The sequence below is a fragment of the Muscardinus avellanarius genome (genome assembly GCF_963383645.1).
Source record: "Muscardinus avellanarius genome assembly, chromosome: 5".
NCBI lineage: Eukaryota > Metazoa > Chordata > Mammalia > Rodentia > Gliridae > Muscardinus > Muscardinus avellanarius.
Genome location: NC_137790.1, coordinates 47,794,793 through 47,817,814, shown reverse-complemented (window position 1 = coordinate 47,817,814; position 23,022 = coordinate 47,794,793). Strand labels below are relative to the sequence as shown.

Below are 23,022 nucleotides of genomic sequence, written 5' to 3'. Positions count from 1 at the left end.
AATGTAGATCGTGTTGACAATGGCATACATTCACACAGTACTTGGCACCTACCCATCTCCTCATTTTCCTCCCTGCTAATACCAAGTGTCCAGGTTAACAATGTTATATTCACATGTATACACATAGTAGCAGGTAGCATCTTCATTAATGAACCTATGAATCTCTAGTTTGCCTCCTGCCCTACCTTCCTCCCTGGCTCCACTGCAGATCTCCTCCATTATCTGAAGTCTCCCTGGCATCTCAAATACAACCTAACTCAAGCATATAGAGAAAAACATTTGTTCCTTCTCTTTCTGTGCTTGGCTAATCTCATATTACATAATGCTTTCTGAGTCTTTCCATTTTCTTATGAATGACATAATTTTGTTTTTCTGTATTGCTGAGTATAATTCCATTGTGTGTATTTTCCATAATTTTGTAACCCATTCATCTGTTGATGGACACTTAGGTTGGCAGCTATTGTGAATTTTGCTGCCGTGAACATGGGTATGCATAAATTACTGTAGTTCTCTGATTTCAACACCTTTGGAAAGACACCCAGTAGTGATGTAGCTGGATCATATGGTGGATCCATTCCCAGTTTTCCAAGACTCTCCACTGATCTTCATAGTGGCTGAACTAGTTTGCACGCCCACCAACAGTGCAGATTTCCTATTTCCCCACATTCTAACCAACATTTATTGTTATTTGACTTTATTATGCTTGCTGTTATGATTGGAGTTAGATGGAATCTCAGGATAGTTTTGATTTGCATCTATATTAGTTTGACCAAAGTAGAAAGAAAAGTAAAAGCAGGTGGTAGAAATGTAAAACATTTGTGTAGTACCACTTAACTAATGGATATGGGATGTGTAGAAATGCCATTTTGACTAGTATCTAAATATTGTATTTTTAAAATTTTGCTTCATTGATTACTTTAGAGCAGTGATTTTTGTGTGGTTGCAAACTAACAGCTTTAACATGTTGAATGAGAAAATTAAGTAATTGAACTAATTAATTGTGTTTCCAAAAGCTCTTTGGATAATTCTGATGTCAACTAAGCTTTGACAGCCACTGTTTTCGATGAACTAAAGATAAATTCTACCTTGAGAGGATTTGACATATACTGAAAAACATAACAAATATTCTGTCACGACTAGCTCTCAAACCAGACTTAAAAATACTGTTCTGGTGTCAATTATTTGGTTTGTTTGTTTGTTTGTTTGTTTGTTTTTGTGGTACTGGAGATTGAATCCAGGAGCATTCTATCTCTGAGCTACACTCCCTCTTCTATTTTCAATTCTTTATTCTGAAACAGGGTATCGCTAAGTTGTTGAAGTCCTAAGTAGCTGAGGCTGGTGACAAACCTGCAATCTTCCTGTCTCAGCCTCTCAATTACTGGAATTACAAGTGTGTACCACCATGCCCAGCTTCATCATTTGTTTTTACTTAAATCTGAATCATGCTATTTCTTTGAATACAGTCTAAGATAATTCTGGCAGTAAGCTCCTAAAAAGTAAGAAAGCTTTGTAAAATGTTGAAAAATATGTATGTGGATAGAGAGAGAGAAACTATAAATTCTTTTAAATATTAAGGATAGGAAATTAAGAAGGGGAGAGGTGCAAGGAAGGTTTAAGAGGGGATTCTCTATGAAGGGGCCTTTATGAGTGAAAGTATGTCCAGAAGTCTTTCAATACATCATTTGGGGCATAACATGAGTTCCATTTGGAGAACTATAGAGAAAGAGACATAAGAGTTAAACCAGGTTTTATTAAAAAGAGCTTCAAATCATGTAAGGGTGAGCAAATACTAGGTGAAGAAGAAATGCACACACACATATACACACACCTGCATAACACACACATACACATATGGTTTATGGGCTATACCTTCATATAAACACATTAATATATGTAATATATATATATATATATATATTATCTGTAAATCATATACATATATAATATGATAATGATGACAACCCACAGAAAGATATTGAAGTCAGAAATGTTTTATCAGAGTTTTATTTATAAAGAGTCATCAGGCAGCAATGTTTGGGAAGGGGAAAAGTATCAGCAGGATGGAGGAGATAAGTAAATAGAGTGTTGTAAACACACAGGTGATTAATGCACAGGGTGAGAGACTCGGTGGCATTAATAGGAATACATATGGAATTTTGGTGCTGAGAAGAGAAAGACAGGGATGGAGCTGAAGATGGATCACTCATTATACATAAAGACTGTGGAATGTGGGGGGAAACTAACAGTCAAAGATTTTTCAGAAATAAAGCATACAAACACTTGTTCATTTTTATATCTTTACCAGAAATTTATGGAGAAATCTGGCATCATATCATGTTCATGTCATTAGTTGATCATTGGTAATAGGTACTTACAACCAGGTGTGGTAGTACACACTTAAAATCCCAGTGCTTGGGAGACTGATACAGAAGAATTACAGGTTTGAAATCAGCTTCAGCAACTTAGTGAGGTTCTCAGCAACTTAGCAAGACTTTGTTTCAAAGAAAAAATAAAATAGAGCTGGGGTTATAACTCAGAAGTAGAATGTCCTTGGGTTCAATTCCCAGTACCAACAACAACAAAAAAAAAACATAAACAATCAAAAACTTAAGTATGCATTCTTTTGTGTGTGTGTGTGTGTGTGTGTGTATGGTACTGGGGTTCCTGGAAGCCCTTCTACATCCGGGCTACACTCCCAGACAAATTTTTTTTATATTTTTGTTTGGAAACAGGGGTCTCTTAAGTCAGCACAGTTGGCTTCGAACCTGCACGATCCTCCTGTCTCCGCCTCCCAAGTGCAGGGATTACAAGCATGAGCCACCACGCCCGGCCTTTAAGTATGCATTCTAATAATCCTTAGATATTACTGGCTTTTTTTATTAACAGCTTTTATAAGATTCTGGGGTAATTGAGACCTTATCCTTCCGTTCTCCAATTTCTACTCTATGTAATTTTCTCAAACTAATTTTTCAATTTAATTGTGTTAGGTTTCTGAACTATTGAGGCTTTTTAGATTTCCCAACATTGCCTAAACACAACTGAAAACATTCTCAGAAGACAACATGAGAGTGATAGGTAACTGGGCTCTGGTGTCACTGATAGGAGCACACTGAGCCCAGAGCATTTGCTTATAGTTTGGTCATGTTTTCACTGCCATAATTCTGTCATAGCATTCCCATTTCTGCTTATTTCTCTGTGTGATATGCAAGCTGAATTATTACAAGAAGTGAGATTCACCATTTCCAATAAAAATGGACTGAAAGTTCATCTGATTAGGTATCTCATTTGATTAGTTCACTTGATTCCAAAGATTTGTGTCTGCTCAACAAAACACCAACCTGTCTCCTCTACAGAGGTAAATGTGACATGTCTCCAACTATACAACTCCATTACTATCAGAGACATCGTATTCAAATACTTTTCATAGGAACTATACTATTCTTACATTCAATGCATCTATGAAATCACAGTGAACACTCAAACCTATAAAGTGTTTTCATTTGTCTTCTGTTGTAATTATTTTAGTATACTATAAAATCTAATGAAAATTTATTCTTTTGAAACATAGGCAGACGTTATATAGAGTTTATCAAGATACTTAACTATTTTTCATTATGCTGCTAGGTCATTTATAATTGAAAAAAAACCTTTGAAACATGAACAAAATACAGTCATGTTAAACCTGTGCTATTTTGCAATTGTTTAACTACAACAAAATAGTAATACAAATCTAAGCACTTTTCTTTAAAAGTTTTGTCAATGAATCTATAACTTGCTTATTTCTCAGGCTATAGATAATTGGATTTAACACAGGGATTATGACTGTATAAAATAGAGAGTCCATCATATCTTGGTCATCCACTTGAGGAGATGCAGGGCGCACATACATGAAGAGAAGAGGGCCAAAGTATAAAGACACTGATAGGAGATGAGCACCACAGGTGGAGAAAGCTTTCTTTATACCTTTGACAGATTTCTTTTTTAAGATTGTGAAAAGAACAAGTGTGTAAGAGATAAAAACAGTCAATATGGTGAATACCTGAATCGAACCAGAGAAAATAAAAACAATTAAATAATTAAGAGAAGGGTCAGTACAGGAAATCTTAAACAGTGATATAATATCACAATAAAAGTGATGGATTATGTTGGAATTACAGAAAGTTAATCTAAGTAAAAATCCTTCATGAATAAAAGCATGAAGAAGCCCACCCACAAATGACAAGACTAAAAGACGTGTGCACAGTTGATGCGTCATTATCAATGAATAGCGTAAAGGATTGCAGATGGCTGCGTAGCGATCATAAGCCATTGCTGCCAAGAGGAAACATTCTGTGGTTGCACTGAAATTAAAGGAAAAAAACTGTATCATGCATTCAGACAGAGAGATGATTTTACCCTTACCTAAGAGACTGATCATCATCTTTGGAGTCACTGTGGATGCTATAGATGTGTCCACAAATGCTAAACTCCCAAGAAAAAAGTACATGGGGATGTGAAGGCAAGGGTCCTTCCAGATGAGAGCAATCAAGCCAAGATTCCCCAAAATGGTGAGGAGATATATCACCAAGAACACCAGGAACAGGGGGATTCTCCACTGAGATTCCTGTGTGAGGCCTGTGAGAACAAACTCCATCAGCAAGGTTGTATTTGCCTTATCCATGTACTCACTGGCTGCCCTCTGAAATCAAATGTAGTAAATGCAAATGAGTATTCATGATGATTTTTATAGTAAAAATTGGAACAATAGAATTGAAATTGAATCACACTCTTATCAAAAGTCCTCTTTGTTCTCTTTAATATTAATACAACTGATGGAAACTATTTTGGAAACTGAAGAAATATAACACATTCAATCATTTAAATAAAAAATGATCATTAACTAGAAGATTTAAAGAAAAACAAGTATAAGAAGCCTTATAAACATGTCCTAAATTTGTGGAAACCCTGTTGATATTGTAGAAAAATTCTGTGTCTGGGTCACATATGTAAGGTGAAAGGGAAAAATACTTGAAGGACCCTGATTTTAAAATGCATTGAGTGTTATGAAAGGATATTAATTAACTGACGTACATTGAAGCATTTTTGTACACTGAAAACGTAATATAGAAAGTGTCATTGAAAAATACATTTAAGTGAATTGTGTGGTAGTGGAGAAATAGGTTGCAGGGAGGGGAGCAGAAACTGGCATTAGCACCATTAGTCAGAGAACTGTTATTGTTGTCCAGAGGTTCAAACCAGATTATAGTCAGAATTATACATCAAACCAGATTATACGTCAGAATTGTCTGAGGACATTTGTGCAAAATACAGATTGTGAGATGTTACTAGAAAATTTGATTTAGTAATGTAACAATGAGGTAAAATAATCTGCAGTTTTATTTTTGGTGGTACTGGGGATTGAACTCAGGGTCATTCTACCTCTGAACTCTACCCCTAAGCCTATTTTATTTTTTACTTTAAAACAGAATCTCATTAAGTTTCTGAGGGCCTCACTAAATTGTTGAGGCTGGTTGTGAATCTGTCATCCTCCTGTATCGGTCTCCTAAGACTAAAGACCTGTACTACCACGCCCAGCTAATAATCTGCACTTTAAAAATGCAACCTAAGTGATTTATATGTATGTTAAGTGATTAAACTTACTTAATATATATATTAAGGGATTAAGCCATTGTGATAGGACTTTGTGAATGAGAAGGACAAATAAATTAAAAATAATTCAAAGTACAGTCACTGGTATTCAGTGACATATGTCATATAAAAATGATGATTAGTAAAGAGAGAAATCATTTAGTGCCTGTGTAAATGGTCATTAGAGATTAAGACCTAGATGGATATAGTGGCCCATGGCTGTAATCCCAATACTTGGAAATTTGAGGCAGGAGGATCACAGGTTTGAGACCAGTTCCAACAAGTTAGCAAAACTCTCAGCAATCTAGTGATACCAGGTTTAAAAAAAAATTATAGCTGTGTGTGTGGTGGCGCACGCTTGTAATCCCTGCACTTGGGAGGCAGAGACAGGAGGATCACACAGGTTCGAAGCCAGCTGCATTGGCTTAAGAGACCCTGTTTCCAAAAATAAAAAAGTATAAAATAGTTCTGGGAGTGTAGCCTGGAGGTAGAAGGGCTTCCAGGAACCCCAGTACCACACACACACAAAAAAGTTAAAACTTTAGGCCGGGCATGGTGGTGCACGCTTGTAATTCCAGCATTCAGGAGGTGGAGACCAGAGGATCGTGGTTTGCAGACAGCCTCAGCTACTTAGCAATGCCTTTCAGAACACAGAGAGACCCTGTTTCAAAAATAAAAAGACTAAAAAAATAGGGCTGAGGGTGTAGCTCAGAGGTAGAATGCCCTGGGTTCCATCCCTGGTACCAAAAATAAATAAATAAATAAATAAATAAATAAATAAATAAATAAATAAAAAGGGCTCCAGATGTAGCTCTGTGATAGAATGTCTTGGGTTCAATCCCTAGTACCAAAAAATCATGAAGACTAAGAACTTATATGCAGAAGCAAAGATGTGAAAAATACATCCATTTTATATGCAGATTACATGCACTTAGTAATGTGAGTCTACCAAAGCTTATTAATAATAACAATAAAGAAGTCATTAGAGTAGTCAAAGGCAGAGTTAGAAATGACCTATCCACTGTGGTGTTCACAAAGAAAAGAGAATGAGGACAACAACAAAAAAACAAAAAAACAAAAAAACTCCAGGAACAAAGATGATGAAAGATGTGGACATCATTTGCTACATGACCAATACCTGATTTCTGTCCTATCACACCACCTTGGTGTCTGACTGAGGCAATCACCAACTACAGAAGCTAAAGAACGGAAAAGTTACTTTTTCATCTAGCTAGTATATATAAGCCAAGGGTCTTGACCTAGATTTAACCAATTAAATCTCCCTACCCTAGATCTGGTTTGGGCTGCAAAAAGAAGACAAAAGTGCAAGTACTAAAAATAATTGCAGCAGCCAAGGCAGCAGTACTGATTCTAGCCAAAGCATCTGCATCCACAACCAGGACATTGGCAGTGTGAGCATGGTATGTGAGGCTCAGCTGTGTGTTGGAACATCATTTTGGGCTATGGACTGACTGCACTGCTTTTTCTATTCCTGTCCATTTCCACAACTGGTTACTCCAAACTCCATAGGTTTGTTGTTGTTGTTGTTGTTGTTAGAGCCAATTTTCATTTAATAAAATACTTTCCGTTGCCTACCAAGAGTCCAGTCTGTCTCTAATGAGAGTCAAAGGAGAGATTAGAAAAGGACACTGAGCCCAGTGAAGTGGGAAATCAAGTGTTGTCATCCTAAAGAGAGACAATGTACTAAGAATGATTGAGTTCAGTGTCAAATGCCCAAGTAAATGTTCTAGTAGAACAAGGAATGACCAAAAATTGTTGCAGGAGTTGAAATTAAGAAAGTTTAGCTGGGCGTGGTGGCACACGCTTGTAATTCCAGCATTCCAGAGGCTGAGACTGTAGGATTGCTGTTCATGGACAGCCTCAGCTACTTAGGTCCTGGGCAGGGGGTATAGCTCAGAGATCAAATGCCCCTGGGTTCCATTCCCAGACTCTCAAAAAAAAAAAAAAAAAGAAAAGAAACTAAATTAAGAAAATTTTAATGGCTTTGATGAAATCAGCATTCTGTTTGTGATATAGCTGAATTCAGAGAGCAGGAAGTGAGTGGGAAACAAGTGGCCCCACTGTGAAGACATGATGGAAAGTACTCTAAAAAATGTAGAGATGAGTTGGCATTTGATGCTCATGGACTACTTAATTTTTTTGTAGGACATCTTAGTAAAACATTTTAAATCATAGGATAGACAAGTGAGAGAAGAGGATTGCATTACGAGAGAAAAAAAGAAAGGGACAAAGAGAAGTAGAAAGGGAAATGTGAGTGGCCAAAGAGAGAAGCAAAGGCAGGAAGGGAAATAGGCAGAATATAATAAAGACATAGAAAATCACGTAAAAAATGTGGTGTGAAGAAATATCAAAAAAGACTGGAAACTAAATGAAAGTCTCAGAGGCTCGGGATGAATGTTTAATACTGCTGTTCATTGAGTATTTCAAGTCCTGATAATTTTTTTCATTATTTTCTCATATAAATCAAAGTTTAGTTTAGTATAGAATATGTGCTAGAAAAAACAGACTTGGATTTTTAACTTTATGTCATAAATTTTGTTCATATCTATGCATACATATATGGTTATTGCCTACATGTTTTCAAATTTAAGTGCTAATTTAGATAAAAATACTAGATATTTTTCTGGTTTTATTTGAGAAAATTTTTCTCCTCCACCAGTTTTTGTTTAATCAAAAACTTAATCCTGCCGGGCATGGTGGCACACGCTTGTAATCCCCGTGCTTGGGAGGAGGAGACAGGAGGATCACACAGGTGTTCGAAGCCAATCTCCTCACTGGCTTAAGAGACCCTGTTTCCAAATAAAAAATATATAAAATATGTCTGGGAGTGTAGCCCGGAGGTAGAAGCGTTTCCAGGAACCCCAGTACCACCAAAAAAAAAAAAAAAATTAATCCTGTATACAGCCTATATAAAGCATCAATATTTTCAGTTGGTAGGTGACTTTTATATGAACTAGATTTCCTTTCATGCAATCATAAATTACAAAATAATTGAAATTTTTCAAATAATTTTGCATGTATGTACTTAATGAAATTATATAAGCAGACAGAGTAGTGGAAGAATGCATAATTCCTATGTGTGATTATGCATATCTATCTATTTACCTATTTATATCTATCTATATACAAATATATAATACTCCATGAAACATATATATATATATATATATATACTCCATGTAATATACATATTCTCCACATATTCTATTTCAGATACATTTATATGTATATGATATTGAAATATTATTGTAAGAAGATAATGAATGCATAGAAGTGTTAATATTTTAATGACTGATCTTAAAAGTTTTAATTATAGAATGTAGTTAATTAAACAGAATGAATTTTTTATTGATATCAGAGGCAGGTGTAGTGGCACATGCTTGTAATCCCAGCTTTTGGGAGGTTGAGACAGAGGATTACGTTCTGCAGACAGTCTCAGCTACTTAGTGAGGTTCTCTGCAACTCAGTGAGACCCTGTTTCAAAAAAATAAAGAATAAAAAATAGGGATGGGGTGTAGCTCAGAGGTAGAATGCCTCTAGGTTCCATCCTGAGTACTGCAAAAAAAATTAATCAGAAAAGTTATTTATATAAGAATCCTTATTTCTTGGATCTTTAAAGTCAATTTTAAATTATTGATCATCCTGCTGGGCATGGTGGCACACGCTTGTAATCCCCGCACTTGGGAGGCGGAGACAGGAGGATTGCGCAGGTTCGAAGCCAGCTGCGCTGGCTTAAGAGACCCTGTTTCCAAATAAAAATATTAAAAAATAGGTGTCTGGGAGTGTAGCCCGAAGGTAGAAGGGATTCCAGGAACTTCAGTACCATCAAAAATAAAAATATATATATTTATCATCCTAGCTCAGAATTTAAAAATCATATTTAGGTTAAGAATATAAAAAATCATTAAGGTTAGCCTTAATTTATTTAAGCTATTTATTCATATTCATATTGAAATACAAGGACAAAGTATATAGAATTTTTTGTTTTTATTTATTTTCACCTATGTCACAGTCCTGTAAGCCAAATCTAAGATTATTACAAATTCAATGGCATTTTAAACTTTCTATGTACAGGAAAGTCATTATAAAAATATTTCTCTCTTACCTGTGAATGGCAGAGATCATTAAAAAATGTTGGGCTATCTAAAGCAGAAAAATTATAGTAGGACAGGGTTGACACTAACAAAAGTGGCAATATTTTGCACAGTGATTCATTTACCTTCCCAGTCTCAGAAAAAATGTTGTTTATATAAGGTTGCCTAGAACACAAGTCAACCAGTTGCATAATTCTGTGCCTTTTCCAGAAGCAGAAAGAGTAGAGATATGAAATTCCCCAAAGATAACCAGGGGTTCCCTTCAGGATGCAGTGGAGCTGTTCTACTGGGCACTGTGGATTTAGACATGAATAAGAAGTCCAAATTGTTCCATGGGGGCATTACAGGCTTTAAAGTCATATTTGTTCATTTTAAGCAACTATAGTGTTAACAATTGAAATTACATTTTGTGCAACTATTTTCCATTACAGATGATATTTCTGTACAGATGTAGTTTTCTTGCTTGAGTGCTTTTTATTCGTGGTTTGGTCTGAGATAATCAGAAGTTGATTTCAATAAAGCTAAGATCTAGATTCTCATCAGGGGCCAACTCCAAGTAAAGTTGTCTTCCTTATGAAAACTGCTGTTCCAGTTCCAAACATATAGCCAACTCCTCCACATTAAACTGAAATCTGATGAGAAATCCTGTAGGCTTTAAAAGAGAAAGGAAAACCAATCTGCAATGATGTAGAAAGTGGACTGGGTCTGTGCTTCTCAAACTCCAATTCCTCTAAGTTTCCCAGAGATCGATTACAAATCAAATTCAGCTTTGGTAATTCTGGATGGGGCCCAGGTGTCTTTTCTCATAAAGTGATGCTTATGGACTTGCCCTCCAAAGGGTCTTCATCACTGGAGGGTCTAGATTATCAGAGAACCTTGATCATTAGACAGTGAAAAAGTATAAATCAGAGCTGTGCTGAAAAGGAAAAAGCAGAGAGGAGTCAGATGGGACCAGGGAGGCCAGTGTGGGTGAAATTAATTGGGACCTTGGCATTTAAATCAGGGACATTGCCCTTTATCCCAATTCTTTTTTAAAAATTTTTATTGGTGCATTGTAGTCATACATCTTAATGGAATACAAGATTGTAGAGGCAAACATGCACACATCACCCAGTTAGCCCTTACTCTATTCCCGCTCCATTCTCTTCCCCCCTTCCTCCTCATGTTTGGCCTAGTTATTGACTTTGATATGTTTGTGAATGTACATCATGTACATTAAAAAAAATTTCCCTTTTCCCCTCCCATCCCCCTCAGTTTCTTATTCTTAGTTGACATCATACATCTTTGATAAAGCACATGTTCAAATCTTTTACTACTTTTAATAACCTATTTTCTTATTGAATTATGAGAGGCTTTATATATTCTGCATGTAAATCCTTTATTATATATATTATTTGCAAATTGTGTGTGTGTGTGTGTGTGTGTGTGTGTGTGTGTGTGTGTGTGTTACTGGGGATTGAACACAGAGGTGTTCTACACCTCCAGTTTCATGTTTTCTATTTTCAATTTGAAACAGGGTCTCACAAAGTTGCTGAGGGGCCTCCCTAATTTGCTGAGGCTAACCTCCAAACCTACAATCCTCCTGTCTCACCTTCCCAAGTACTTTAATTATAAGCTTGCACCACCTTGCCTGGTACAAATAATTTTTTCACATCTTGGCTTATCTTTTCATTTTAACAATATTTTTGGAAGCAGAAGTTTAATTTTTATAATGTAATATAATAGTTTGTCTTTTATAGATAGTGGGTGCTATACTTATAGGTTATAAATTAAGGTATATGATTCACTTTGAGTCAATTTTTGTATATTATTTGGATCAAAGATTACTCTTTTCTATTGTTTTAACATCAGTTGTTATAAAGACTATACTTTCTCTGCTAAATTACCTCTGCACCTTTGTCCAAAATCAGTTGTCTATATATGATGAGATAGTTGCTAGACTCCATTTTGTTCCACTCATTTATTTGGCTATCTTACAACAATACTACACTGTCTTGGTACTTGGAGTCCTATTTTTTCTAGAATGAGATAATGTTGAACCTCTAAACTTCTTCTTCTTTTTCAAAGTCCCTTCCAAAAGCACATCATCAGTAGCATAAGGATATCTTTGTAGGCCCCACCTCTTAAAGGTTCCACAGCTTTTCCCAATACCATCACACTGGGGATCAAGTCTCCAATCACAATGTACTCAACCACCTTTCAATGATAGCGCCATGTGTTTAGCTTTTTATAATATCAGAAAGTTCTGTTCATCAACTAAAAGCAATTCAAGTTTGACCAATAGTACATCTTTAAATTTCCCTGCTGAACTATTACAAATAGATTGTGAAGTTTTTATTCTGTTCCTTCACCAGAAGTTTCCTCCCTACTTTGCTTATCTTCTTTATTTTCTGAATACCTTTGGTATTTTCTAAACAGAAGTAAATAAAACAAATTAATCAAATCAAAGCCTTTTTAATGAAACAAGTGCAGATGCCTGAATGCCAGAACTTTTGCATTTCCTAGCTAGTCACTACCATACTTTATATAATAACTTTACCAATTTACTTATTTTTCACCCTACTTTCATTACAGATCAAAACAATTCCATGTGGCTAGACCATTCTGACCACTGCCTTTCTTTTGAATAGTACAGACTGTTATACTATCATTAAGACTCAGAAGCATCAGATCATTAAGAAGCTTGTCATGACAGTCTATATTGTATTCTATTTTTCTAAAAGAAAGATTATTTAAGGCTACCAAGCAAGATGAACTGACCTTGCCATTTAGTTCATCAAAGCTTGTGTTAGAAGAGTTTCCTGTTAAGAGTAATCCTATGACTCATTTATATTCAATATAAGGTGTTTTTGCATTTAGAACATTTCTCTTCTTTGCAGGAATTACTCATCAACCATTAAGTGAATCAGTTAGGCAGGTACACTTTTTGGTGTAAGACTTTAATTTCTACTTAGGTCATTGTGTGTCATTAATTAGAATGAGAATGTGTACTGAAGTTCATTGTCCTCAGGTCATACAATTTCCTCCATTAGACTAAATAGATTCCCTACCTTTAAAACATTACTCCTGCCGGGCGTGGTGGTGCATGCTTGTAATCCCCACACTTGAGAGGCTGAGACAGGAGGATCACACGGGTTCGAAGCCAGCCTCAGCTACTTAGTGAGGCTTTCAGCAATTTAGTGAGACCCTGTTTCCAAATAAAATGTAAAAAAAAATGGTCTGGGAGTATAGCCCCTAGGTAGAAAGCCTCTGGGTTCCACCCCCAGTACCACCAAAATAAATAAATAAAATAAAATAAAACATTACTCCTCTGATCCTGCCGTCTCAATATCCAAACTATAAGAAACTCATCAAGTGCCTGGTGTTTATCTTTTGGCAAGATGCCCCAGTTGTTTAACAGGAAACTAGTTTCTATGCTCATTTTCTCTTGCCCTTCAACATTGTATATTGACTTGTAGTTGACTGTTAATTATCATATCTGCCCAGTTCCCAGGATATATCTCATGATTCATCTTATATTATGCACTTTTGCCTCATCATTGCAAATTCAGGTCTATTTTTTTTTTGTGTGTGTGTTCTCCTGATAGAGTTCTCATTCTGCGAGTGCTACTATAAAAATCATGTAATATTTCTACCAATTTTTTGGCCAACTTTTCTTAATCCTACAGGTTTGAAGCTATATTATCTAAATTCTACTCATAAAAATTTTCCCCATAATTTATTTTAAAAAACTGATTTCCAGGCACACTTGTAATTCCAGCATTCAGGAGGCTGACGGGAGAATTGCAGTTCACAGGCAGCCTCGGCTACTTAGTGAGACCCTCTGCAACTCAGTGAGATCTTGTTTCAAAATAAAGAATAAAAAATTTTAAAAATAGGGCTGGGGTGTAGCTCAGAGGTAAAATGCCCCTGGGTTCAATGGCTCAATCCCCACTACTGAAAAAAAAAAAAATGACTCAATCTAAAAGCAAATCATCTCAGCATCAGTCTCAAAAGATCCTCCCTTTTCATCCTGTTGCTCATTGGTTATTGCATCATTTGACCATGGTTGTAGACTTCAACTGTGCTATTGAAGTCACCACAATATTGTCATTACTTCATCATAAGACTATGGTTGTAGACTTCAACTGTGTTGTTGAAGTCACTATTATGCTTTTAAACGCACAAGATATGACTGAATCATTCAGTGTTTATTCAGCCATGTGTATTACCAGAGTTTATTTAAATTTAATTCAGAACAAAAAATTGGTAAGGCAACAGCATGGTAGCGGTTTCACATACCCCAATACGTCTTCCCAGTGAATGAAATCTAAGCACAAATAAAATCAACACAAAGATAGTGCATATCTAGGATGTCTCAGCATAAGTTAAGGTGATTTATTCATCACCTGGCATCTTGGAGGGTATTTGACTGCCTACATTTTCATTATCTCCATATTCAATAAATTATAGGTTATATAATACAAAATTTTAATAATGGGAATAATACACATATCATCATTTTAGGTCAGCAATTGGCTAGACCAATTCCAGTAACTCAATGGCTACCTTACATTGATATTGAAAGATTATTTGTCATTTCCTTAGGGAGGTGTCAGTACAAAGAAAAATACTACAATTGAACTGTTAACAATTTCCATCTATATTAATATAACATAATAGCTGAAACTTTGTTAAAAATAATCTTGGTAAAATTTATTACATGTGCAATAATGAAGTTATGCAAAAGGTGTAAAATAAAAATACATTGATTTTTTTAAATTTTTTGGAATAAAACATGTAAAATACATGAAGAAATAAATTTTATTATATTTATGTAACTAAAAAAATTTAAAGGAATTACTTTTAAAAACCAATTGTTAATATTACAAAAGGATTTTATTTTAAAAAATAATGAAGATGTTAAGTAAGTTAAAATTTAAGTTAGTGTTTGCAAAATGAATCACATAGCCTTAAATATATTGCTGAAACATTTCTGCAAGTATAAATGGAATTTTTTTTTTTTTTTGGTGGTACTGGGGGTGGAACCCAGAGGCTTTCTACCTCGGGGCTATACTCCCAGACCATTTTTTTTACATTTTATTTGGAAACAGGGTCTCACTAAGTTGCTGAGAGCCTCACTAAGTAGCTGAGGCTGGCTTCGAACCTGTCCAATCCTCCTGTCTCAGCCTCCCAAGCACGGGGATTACAAGCGTGCACCACCAAGCTCGGCTTATAAATGGAATTTAAAGACAACAAATTTAATTATATTTAAAGACAACAAATTTAATTATATTTAATTAAATATACTGCTGAAACATTTCTGCAAGTATAAATGGAATTTAAAGACAACAAATTTAACAATGTGGAGTATTTCTAAAAGAAATTTTGTTCTTGTTTTGTTATGAAGACCTGTTAGAATTAATCTTAATACTACATAAACAAGTTGACTTTTTCCAAAAAGCATTTTCAATAAATATATTTGCAATAGAAGATACTTATATGCCCAGTGTTTACACAAATCTTGTATATTTTTGAAATTATTGACTTGGCAAAGCTAAACTATTTTGCAAAAGCAACTTAGCTTAAATTCTCATTTTGTATGATTATTTTTCTTAAATAAATATGCTCAAAAACTTGATTGCTCCAAGAATATGATTGTTTTGCTAAAAGAAGACAAGTCATCTATATAACTGTAAAATGTAAAATTGTGCCAATGAATTCTCAGTCTCTAATATACTTCATATTCAGAAACATAATCACACACAAACGTGGTTATACACACACATAAAAAGAAAGAGAGAGACAGAGACAGAGAGAGAATTCATTGTTATATTTTTTACTCTTTATAGTAAAAAGTTTCTTAATCTCATATGGTTTTCTTATATTCAGCCCAAACAATTCCTGCTCAAAGCCATATGTAAAGTAATGACATCATGAAGCTGATATCTGAAATAACCTTGATTACACTAAAATATTATAAAGTTATAAATTATTGAATATCATTATACATGCAATATTTTTGTTAGTGCATTGTAGTCAGACATCTTAATGGGATAAAATACTTGTGGAGACATACATGCACACATCACCTTGATAAAATATTTTTAGTTTTAAATATAAGCTCTGATTCATTTTGTTGCTCCACTATCTTTAGTTCTAGCTTCTATTTTAATTCCTAAGATCTACTAACATTTTTCAGAAATACTTATTATTTTCTAACTTTTATTAGTAAATATTACATTTCTTCCCAGAGATGCATTCTACCAAGAAGCAGAGTTGTATTTTTATCATTCTCCCAGAGTTACTTTGTATGGCAGAGAACCACAAACCTTATTAATTTGCATGTCCAGAACTGTAGGTTAGACGTATGTAAGTAACTTAACAATATGCCGGCCTTAATTAAATCTGCTTCTCAGGAAATATTTCTTTATAAAATTGTCAATTATTACCATAAATTTGAAAGTCTCTAGGAAATAGCTAATTTGCAAAGGATAAATGCTTAGATAAAATAGAGCACAGTGTTCCTAAAGAAGTTAGTTTTGGGTAATGTTATCAAATTTTCACTGGATCATTATCTAAGAAAACCGAAAAGCTGAGATCCTCCATACAGAGCTCATGGACTCTGACAAAATGGCGGAGTAGTGGCTGATATATAAGACTTTTTGCTTGTTTCCCTTAGAATGTAAGGAAGAACTGGTCTGAACGTGACTAACCACAATTTATTTACTCATTATTTTTTTCAAGGCACCTTTAACCTCTTTGTTCCTCAGACTGTATATAAAAGGATTTAGTAGGGGAATTATTATCGTGTAAAATAAAGAATACATTTTGTCCTTGTCCTCAGCTGGTGCAGACCCAGGGCGCACATACATGAGGAATAGAGTGCCATAGAACAGAGAGACTGAGAGCAGATGGGCACCGCATGTGGAGAAGGCTTTGCTGCTGCCTCTCTCAGACTTCTTCTGCAGAATGGCAAAGAGCACATAGCAGTAGGAGACGATAATAGTCATAAAAGTAAAGACTTGTATAAAAGCTGAAAAGATTAAAACCAGAAGTATATTAAATGTAGGATCAGTGCAAGAAATTTTGAACAGCTGTAAAATTTCACAGTAAAAATAATGTATGAGATTGGACCTGCAAAACCTTAATCTAACTAATAATACCACGTGAATTGCTGAATGCAGAAAACCAACAAGATAAGAAACTCCTATTAAAAGAGTGCAGAGTCTGTTGGACATCAGCACTGGATAAAGCAAGGGGTTGCAGATGGCAACATAGCGGTCGTAGGCCATCGCTGACAGGAGGAAACACTCTGTGGTTGCACTGGAACCAAAAAAATAAAATTGGTTGAAACACTCAACAAGAGATATCTTATGATTATTAGACAAAAAATTGATCAGCATCTTGGGGGTCACAGAGGATGAAGTGCATGCATCAGCAAAGGCTAAACTGCTAAGGAATAAATACATTGGGGTATGAAGGTGGGGGTCCTTCCAGATGAGTGCAATCAGCCCAACGTTGCCCACCACGGTGACAAGATAGATGAGAAGAAACACTAGGAACAGGGGCACCTGCAGCCCCTGACGGTCTGTAAGTCCTGTGAGGACAAACTCGGTCACCACAGTCATGTTTTCTTCTGGCATATCTAACCTAGACAACATGAAAATGAAAAAGCAAGCGAGCAGTCATTCACAAACGAATCATAAAAATGGCGACTTTTTGGTGATCAACATGTTCCCAAGAGATGCTTTCTCATCTAATTAATAGTTTTAAGTTTTTGCCTTTGTCTGCCAAGTTACATATGCATTTCTTCATAATAAAGTATTAAAATGATAATTTACTGAAATGACATGTAAATTTAATGTGAATCATTTTCCATCTAATAATATTTTTAGAATTGTCTATACTCAGCTAAAATTTGTCTATACTTCTATAAGCTAGGGATCCAAATAGAGATATTTTAGTTTTGTTTCCTAGAATTTTCATAATGTAATATTAAATTTATTCCTGTCTAATTTGTTTGCTATCACTGTTATAACATTTAATGTTTGCATAAAATAATCATATTTTTTCATGATTGATAAATAGTTCCCAAAATAATTCAAAAAAAGAAATTTTCTTATGAATACTTTTTAAAGAAAAATAAATGCACGTAGAAACAGGTTATTAAGGTATTTTATTTTATTTTTTGTTGTTGCTGTTGTTGTTGTTTGCAGTACTGGGAAGGGGACCCAAGAGCATTCTATCTCTGAACTATACCTCCAGCCCTATTTTTTTATTCTTTATTTTGAAACAGGGTCTCACTGAGTTGCAGAGGGCCTCACTAAGTAGCTGAGGCTCTCCATAAACGTCAATCCTCCTGTCTCTGCCTCCCAAATGCTGGGATTACAACTATGCACCACCATGCCTGGCTCAAGGTTTTGTCATATATTAAAAAATGCTTTCAGATTTTACATTCATGCCTATTACTACTGAGGAGACATAATGTTAGAAAAATAAGGTTTGTTTGATTTTTAATATAAGCAAAGGCTATTTTCTAAAAATTAACATTTAACATAAGAAACTTCTGCAAGAAGTTATTCTATCTTCATTAAAATAAATTAACAATGCATAATTTTTATAATTTTTTCTTTAGCTTAATTTTTCTTTAAATATATACCTACAGTGAGCCCTAGTACATACAAAATTAAAAATATTATTTGAAAATTAAGAAATTTTTTCCCTGGATGTATAGGTCAATTTTCTTAATAAACTATAATTATCAAATAATTAATATCTTGTTTTAGTTCCTACAATACATAATTCATCCAAGAAATAGTTAGCTCTGTAATTTTTACATAATTCATCCAAGAAACAGTTAGCTCTGTAATTTTTTCTCTAAAATCATGTGATATACAGGAAACACAAAAATACCTTTAACTATAATGACTTTAGCCCACATCCTCAGGATTCTATGAAATTAAAGAATTTTGTTGGACTCAGCCACACAAATTTTAAGCCAAAATTTTCCATTCTAAAAAATTAAAAATAAGATTTAAGCAACATAGCTTATAACTCATTAAGGAAACTTTTCATATAAAATAAACTTGAGTATGTGGAATTTTTATTTTTATTGCTTTACTTTTTCATTTCTATTTTTCTATCAAAGTTTATTTTAAAACTCACCAAAAATTTTGTTACCTACTCACACTGAAAATTCTGTATATATTAGAAAAACATATAAACATATTAACCTGGACATTTACTTTTTCCTGGCCAAGTTGTCATTGATGTTTTTCCTAAAAAATATTTTGTCTATGATTTCAATATCTTATCTAGGTATGCTGTGATCTGACAGATATATTGCAAAGCTACAATTAAGAAAATCTCTGTAGTCTTAAGTCTTACGAAACTCCTGTAGATCATTAGAAACTTGGGAAATGTTCTGGTTTTCTGGAAGTACCATAAAGTCCTACAAAGAAATTGCTAACGTTCATCAGAAATTCAAACCTGGAGGAACACAGCTTTTCTTTCTTATATTTCAAACTCATTCTCATAAAAAATTAAAATTCCCTTAATGTTTCCAAGATATTCCCAGTAGGATAAAGGCAAGTTGTTGTGCTGGGCATTGTGAGTTAATCATCAAAGTCATCCACCTAACTAGCTATAACAATTAACATTGCGTTCTCAGGGTTCCAAGCAGGGACTTGTTTATAAAACACCATAGCACAGAGTTGAGAATAATCTTTTTCTTCATTCCTTCTAATGGTGCTACAACTCAGCTACTAACTGATTTCCATTTAGGAATCCTAAATATTCCTTAAGATAATGTGTCCAAATCTCAGATTAGGGTCTTTTTCTTTTTCCAGCGTTTCCTCCCTCAAGAAATAGGGTGACCAAGCAGACCTATAGGCAAACAATAAAACAAAGAAACAAGTTGGGTGTGGTGGTGCATGCATACCTGCAATCCCCATACTTGGTAGGCTCAAAAAAGAGGATTCCAGTTTTGAGACCAGCCTCAACAATTTAGCTAAGTCCTCAGCAACTTAGTGAGACCCTATTTCAAAATGAAAAATAAAAACAAGTTTAGGGGTATAGCTCAGAGGTAGGGTAGAAAATCTCTGGGTTCAGTTCCCAGCATCACACACATACATACACAACCTTGGTACTAATCTCATGCCAACTTCGTTATTTCAACCACGCCCTGAAAATTCAACCTGCTAAGGATGTCCTAAATCTATGTTTCTACCTTCAAAATTTACCTCAAAATCAAAGAGTTATTTATTGCTGTTTGAATTTATTAAACAAGCTTCTTTTTTCTGTTTTTATTTTTATTTTATTTATTTTAATATGTTTTTATTGGTACCTTATAATCTCACATTATAATGGCAATCATGTTAACAGTGATATACATGCGAACAGCACTTGGTGCCCCCCCGCCGCTTTTCCATCTCCTCCCTTTTCAATACAGGCTTCTAATCCCCTCCATTACCTACATCCAATTGGATAAGAGTCATCCAGTTCTTTTTTCATAATGAAAACAGACTATACATTATTTCATCATCTGCGCCAATGCACACTCTCCTCAATTAAAAGGTGTAGGTAATTTCTCATTTAGCATAGGTTAATAGCTGAAGTTCTTAAGCCTGACTTGTTTATATCCTTGTTTCTATAATAAAAATAGAACCAATTATAACCTGGGGGTGGATATGTATATGTACACTATTTCCTATAATACGGACTGCATACAGATAAATCCACCATGTTTTAGAGGACTGACACAGAAGTTCAGTTTGCTTACCTAAAGATAAAGCACAAGTTCCTAATAAAAAAAGTCTAGTCTACGCTGAGGACCAAAGTCCTAGACTCCCCTAGTCTTGTCACTCTGTCATTTTCCACACATACCTTCTCCAGTGTCTCTGTCCTTACCTGAGTCAAGCTGCAAGTAAGACAGAAAAAAGAAATAGGACAGGCAGAAAGGAGCCAAACAGGGAAGGGAAAAGGGTGTGAGGCTTTAAATCTGAAAGCCCCATGAACACTCTCACTTTTACTCCCCAGGCCTGGTTTCATCCTGAATTCTCAAAGTCCATAAACATTGCAGTACTGTGGGTCCAGTTCATTAATACCTACAGACATTTTATTTTACACAATTCATTTTTGGGCCAATCAGATAAACTAAGGGAGGTGTTTTGCCAACATCAACCTCAGTATCTTAAGAAGACCCAGATCATGGTGACCTGCCCTGTGCTTTTTTATTAAAATAATGGCATCATGCTGAGGTCACTTCTGTGTGCTTCATGCTTACCATTTACACAGTTTTATAAGAATAGCCTAGAAATGCCCATAATCCTAGTACTTAGAAGGCTAAGGGAGGAGGACAGCAGGGGGTTTGAAGCCAGCCTCTGAAACTTAATAAGAACCTGCTTCAAAATACAAAATAAAATAGGGCTGGGAGTACAGCTCAGAGGTAGAATGCTCTTGCATTTAATCCCCAGTACCATAAAAAAAGAAAGGAACCTGAAACACCCAAAGTATGTGTTACTTTTAGAATAGCCCACAGTCTCTTTCCCTTCAAGTACATGTCCCTTGCTTTCCTAAGTACATCTCTGTTATCTAAATACACCTCTTTCTGATGCATCCTAAAATACTTTCCTACTATGTCAAGATCTTGCAAGGGCCACCCCAAAATCCCCTTTTCTATCGTGGGAGGGCTCCATGTATCCTGCCTGGTAACAGGAGAAAATTCAATAGGGATTCTGAGTATGAGGTACTTAAGAGCCAGAAATACAGGTAATGTATGTTACTGTCACTCATAAATTCTATCATATGAACACAGAGACAAAGAGTGGTTGTGTGTCTAGGAAATAAAGAAGTTGTATTTCGTGGTCAACTTAGAGTTTCTTCTACTATTCTTCTGTTTATCATTTGCCAATTTTACCCTCCTTCCCACACATAAGTAATTCTCAGCCTCTCCAAAAGGATGTCAATCCTGATTCTGATCTAGTTTCTATTTCAATAAAAACTACAAACCTTAGACTTTTCTTCCTTTCTTCCTCCTTCTTTCCTTTCTTCCTTCCCCCCTCTGTCCCTTTCTCTCTTCCTCTCTTTTCTCTTCTTTGTAGTACAAGGTATCATTCTACCTCTAAGCTACACTCCCCCTGTCATTTTTATATTTTGGTGTGTGTGGGGCGGGGTTCTAGGGCTTGAAGTCAGGGGCATTCTATCTTTGAGCTACAACCCCAGTTATATTTTATTCTTTTTTTATTCTTTGGTATTGATGATTGAACTCAGAGGCATTCTATTTCTAAGCTATACCCACAGTCCTATTTTTTATTCTTTACTTTCAAACATGGTTTCATTAAGTGCAGAGGGCTTCAATAAGTACTAAGGCTGGCCCAAACCCACAATCCTTTTGTATCAGCCTCTAAACTAAAGTACTGGGATTACAAACATATGCCACCATACCTGGCTTTATTGTTTATTTTGAAACAGGGTTTCTCTAATTTGTAGAGGGCTACACAAGTTGGTGTGGCTGGTCATACACCTGAGATCCTCCTGTCTCAGCCTCCCAAGTACTGGGATTACAATTATATTTTGTTTTTCAAATGGAGTCTCCCTAGGGTGCTGAAAGTCTCACTATATACTTACACTGTTCTTGAATCTGTGATCTTCCTGTTTCAACCTCCCAAGTACTAGAATTATAGGCATTGTACCACTATACCTGGCCCAGACTATTTTATATCCAACAAATTTATTGGTAACTAGATATTTTTCATCTAGTTACCATTAATTTCTTAAAAGCATCCAATTCTTACCCATTATTAATGCACATGCCTAATGCAAATTTTTTAAATAAATTTTTATTGGTGCATTGTAGTCATACTTCTTAATAGGATTAAAAAAAAAAAAACTTGAGATATACATACACACGTCACCCAATCAGCCCTTACCCAATCCCTAGCCCCTACCCTCCCTGCCCTCCTTCCCATGCTCGGTTTCCTTACTAACTTTGATATGTTTAAGTACATCATTTGCTTTAAAGAATTTCCCTCTTCCCCCCTCCCATCCCTTCAGATAAGTCGCTTTAATTACTCCTCTAGAGGAACTCTTCTTCATCTAGAGTTCCTCCTGTTACCCATTTCTCCCTTGTTTTGCACATTAGGGAAAGCATCTGATTTCTTATTTTTTGTGACATTTCGCTGCAAATGCCACAATTTTGTTCTCCTTTATGGCTGGGCAAATTCCATTGTGTACACATCCCAGAGTTCTGTAATCCACTCATCTGTTGAAGAACATCTTGGCTGGTTCCACAGTTTGG

The 23,022-nt window shown here is 35.2% G+C and overlaps 2 protein-coding genes across 2 annotated transcripts; both read right to left on the bottom strand.

Moving 5' to 3' along the window:
* Positions 1 to 3,730: 3,730 nt before the first annotated feature.
* On the bottom strand, positions 3,731 to 4,660 carry LOC308263083 (olfactory receptor 5H19-like; the record flags this gene model as incomplete). Its single annotated transcript, XM_080695950.1, has 1 exon — positions 3,731 to 4,660. The coding sequence occupies one exon, from the start codon at positions 4,658 to 4,660 to the stop codon at positions 3,731 to 3,733; it is 930 nt and encodes a 309-aa protein (XP_080552076.1).
* Positions 4,661 to 16,444: 11,784 nt separating this feature from the next.
* Positions 16,445 to 17,368, bottom strand: LOC308263088 (olfactory receptor 5AC1-like; the record flags this gene model as incomplete). The annotated part of the gene is made up of 1 exon (XM_080695955.1): positions 16,445 to 17,368. The coding sequence occupies one exon, from the start codon at positions 17,366 to 17,368 to the stop codon at positions 16,445 to 16,447; it is 924 nt and encodes a 307-aa protein (XP_080552081.1).
* Positions 17,369 to 23,022: the final 5,654 nt, after the last annotated feature.